General features: G+C 52.7%; 1 protein-coding gene across 1 annotated transcript in view; it reads right to left on the bottom strand.

The window, feature by feature from the left end:
- The window catches only part of PPTG_24766 (hypothetical protein), a gene marked incomplete at both ends in the record, with an annotated part of 2963 nt that extends 1587 nt beyond the window's left edge, over positions 1 to 1376 (bottom strand). Inside the window, one exon of the mRNA XM_008918461.1 lies at positions 3 to 1376. Coding sequence (XP_008916709.1) covers positions 3 to 1376 — 1374 coding nt within the window. The remainder of the gene's footprint in view (positions 1 to 2) is intronic.
- Between the last annotated feature and the right edge of the window lie 598 nt (positions 1377 to 1974).

Here is a 1974-nt window from a genome sequence, read left to right as displayed (position 1 = left end):
GCAAACTGCGACAGCAACTGCTGCAGCTTGGAGATGCCGTGTTCTGCAACATCCCGCATTTCTGGATTGGTGGTATCTGCAAGCTGCCGAGCTACAAGACACATAGTGCCAAACTTCTGCAGCGCCTTGCCTTTAAAGTAGTAGCTTCCTTCATGGGGCAGCGACCAATCTCCATAAATTTCATCGGAGACAACACGACACAAGTTCAGTCTGTCAACCACATCACGTGTGAGGCAACCAGCACGAGGCGGGTAGAACGCAGTGCACGCCTCCACTCCCTGGCTCTCAGCTTGAGGCACGCGGCAAAGCCACGTTGGATTGGACCTCGGCGGAGTCGTCAACAGGTAGGCGAACAGCGGTCCGTGCGTGTGCGAATACAGCACCAGCTCGTCCTTGGCTTCGACACTGGACAGATCCAGCATATCTTGCAGGTGTGTGAGTGCGAAGTGCAGGAAACGAGCTCCTGGGTTGCTGCCTGCAGCGCTTGCGAGCTGCCAATTGAACACAAACGAATCGGAGTCAAACGTCTGAATAGTGGCTCCCCTCAGGTAGACGCCAGCACTGGCATGGTAGAGTTGAAGGATCTTATGGTCGTCCTGAGGCACGGAAGACTGCACTGCACTCGTCGACACAAAAGCCGCTTGGACAACCCCTGTGAACTTGGAAGTCGTTGCGAGCTTGTTGCCCTCAAACACCAGTGAGGTGTTCCCACCAGCATTGGAGAAGAAGTAGAGCACCCATTGCTGTCCATTATTGAGCGAGATGACGAAGCTGATGCCATTCACTTGGTGACCTTCTCTCGCTGGAGCTCCGTTGATAGCCACAATGGAGTGCTCTGAACCGAGTTGCACCTGCATGTCCTGGTACTCGACCGTCGTGAAGGCCGAACCTAAGGCAAGGTACATCCTCATCCCCGCCATTGACAAGTGCACACCCATGTCATCCCAAGCTTGAATGGTAAGAGGTGGAGCACCCGATTGTTCTGCCAACTCTACAGCCGAGAAGATCCAGTTCTTGATGGTCGGCGGGTAGAAGTAGAAGCGAGGAGCTCCGTTGTCGTTAATAGGCCCGTCCGACCGATACTGCACCAAGTAGCTGACGGAGAGGCCACTGCCAATGGTACCGGGTTGGCTCTGCACCACCTTGTAAGTGTAAGGACCGGCAAACACAGCATCGCTGTCCCGCTGCCCGTCCCATGCTAGCAAGTTACCCCACCATTCGTTGGTCGGAACCGGTCTCAATAGAGCATCTGGGGACAGGAATTGGGGCGAAATGAGCTTCTGCAAGCCCCCTGTTGATCGAAAAACTGGCGGTGGGGGTGCAGCTGATGTTGATGGAGCACTAGGCGGTGCAGGGGGAAATAGTGAATACGACATGGCGGGATCTAAAGGATACTTCGGAGCCTCGGGAGGTACGTGGCAGAAATGATAATGGCTGAAGGATATCCGAGTTTGAAGAAGACAAGCATCCGGATACAGAATGACTGGCTTTTAGTAATGCTCCTCCGGATAATCGACGTGCTTGCGTGCGTGGGTTAAATCCAGGCAGAAGATATGGGGACAATTGTTTGAATTTGTCGCTTCCCAGCCGTATTGGGGGATTTCTATCTGCAGTTGCTGTCATCAGGAGCCGTTGGTGAGCGTGCAGTTCCACCCGACGGACGGCTCACTGCTGGTCACGGCCGGATACGACGGCTTGGTGCGTGTATGGTTGAATATCATCACATTATCGTCAAAATGGAACCGAAGTTGTATTTAATATTTCTCGAATTTAGCGATTGTGATTGGCTCCCGTCACAGTACCGACAAGAAATCTTGCCGATACTGCGACGTTAGCAGCCGTATTCTCTGCAACTACCGTTGCATCCACAGTTTGATTTGGGCTTAGGTAATGTAACCCAAGCCAATAACGAAACTCACATGTTTTGGTTTCGGTTGCACGCGACTTTTCGTACTGAGTTTATTTACCATAACA

Source organism: Phytophthora parasitica, assembly GCF_000247585.1.
Source record: "Phytophthora parasitica INRA-310 unplaced genomic scaffold supercont2.210, whole genome shotgun sequence".
Taxonomy (NCBI): Eukaryota; Oomycota; class Peronosporomycetes; order Peronosporales; family Peronosporaceae; genus Phytophthora; species Phytophthora nicotianae.
Note: the sequence above shows the minus strand (reverse complement) of the source record. Positions and strands in the feature narration are given on the sequence as shown.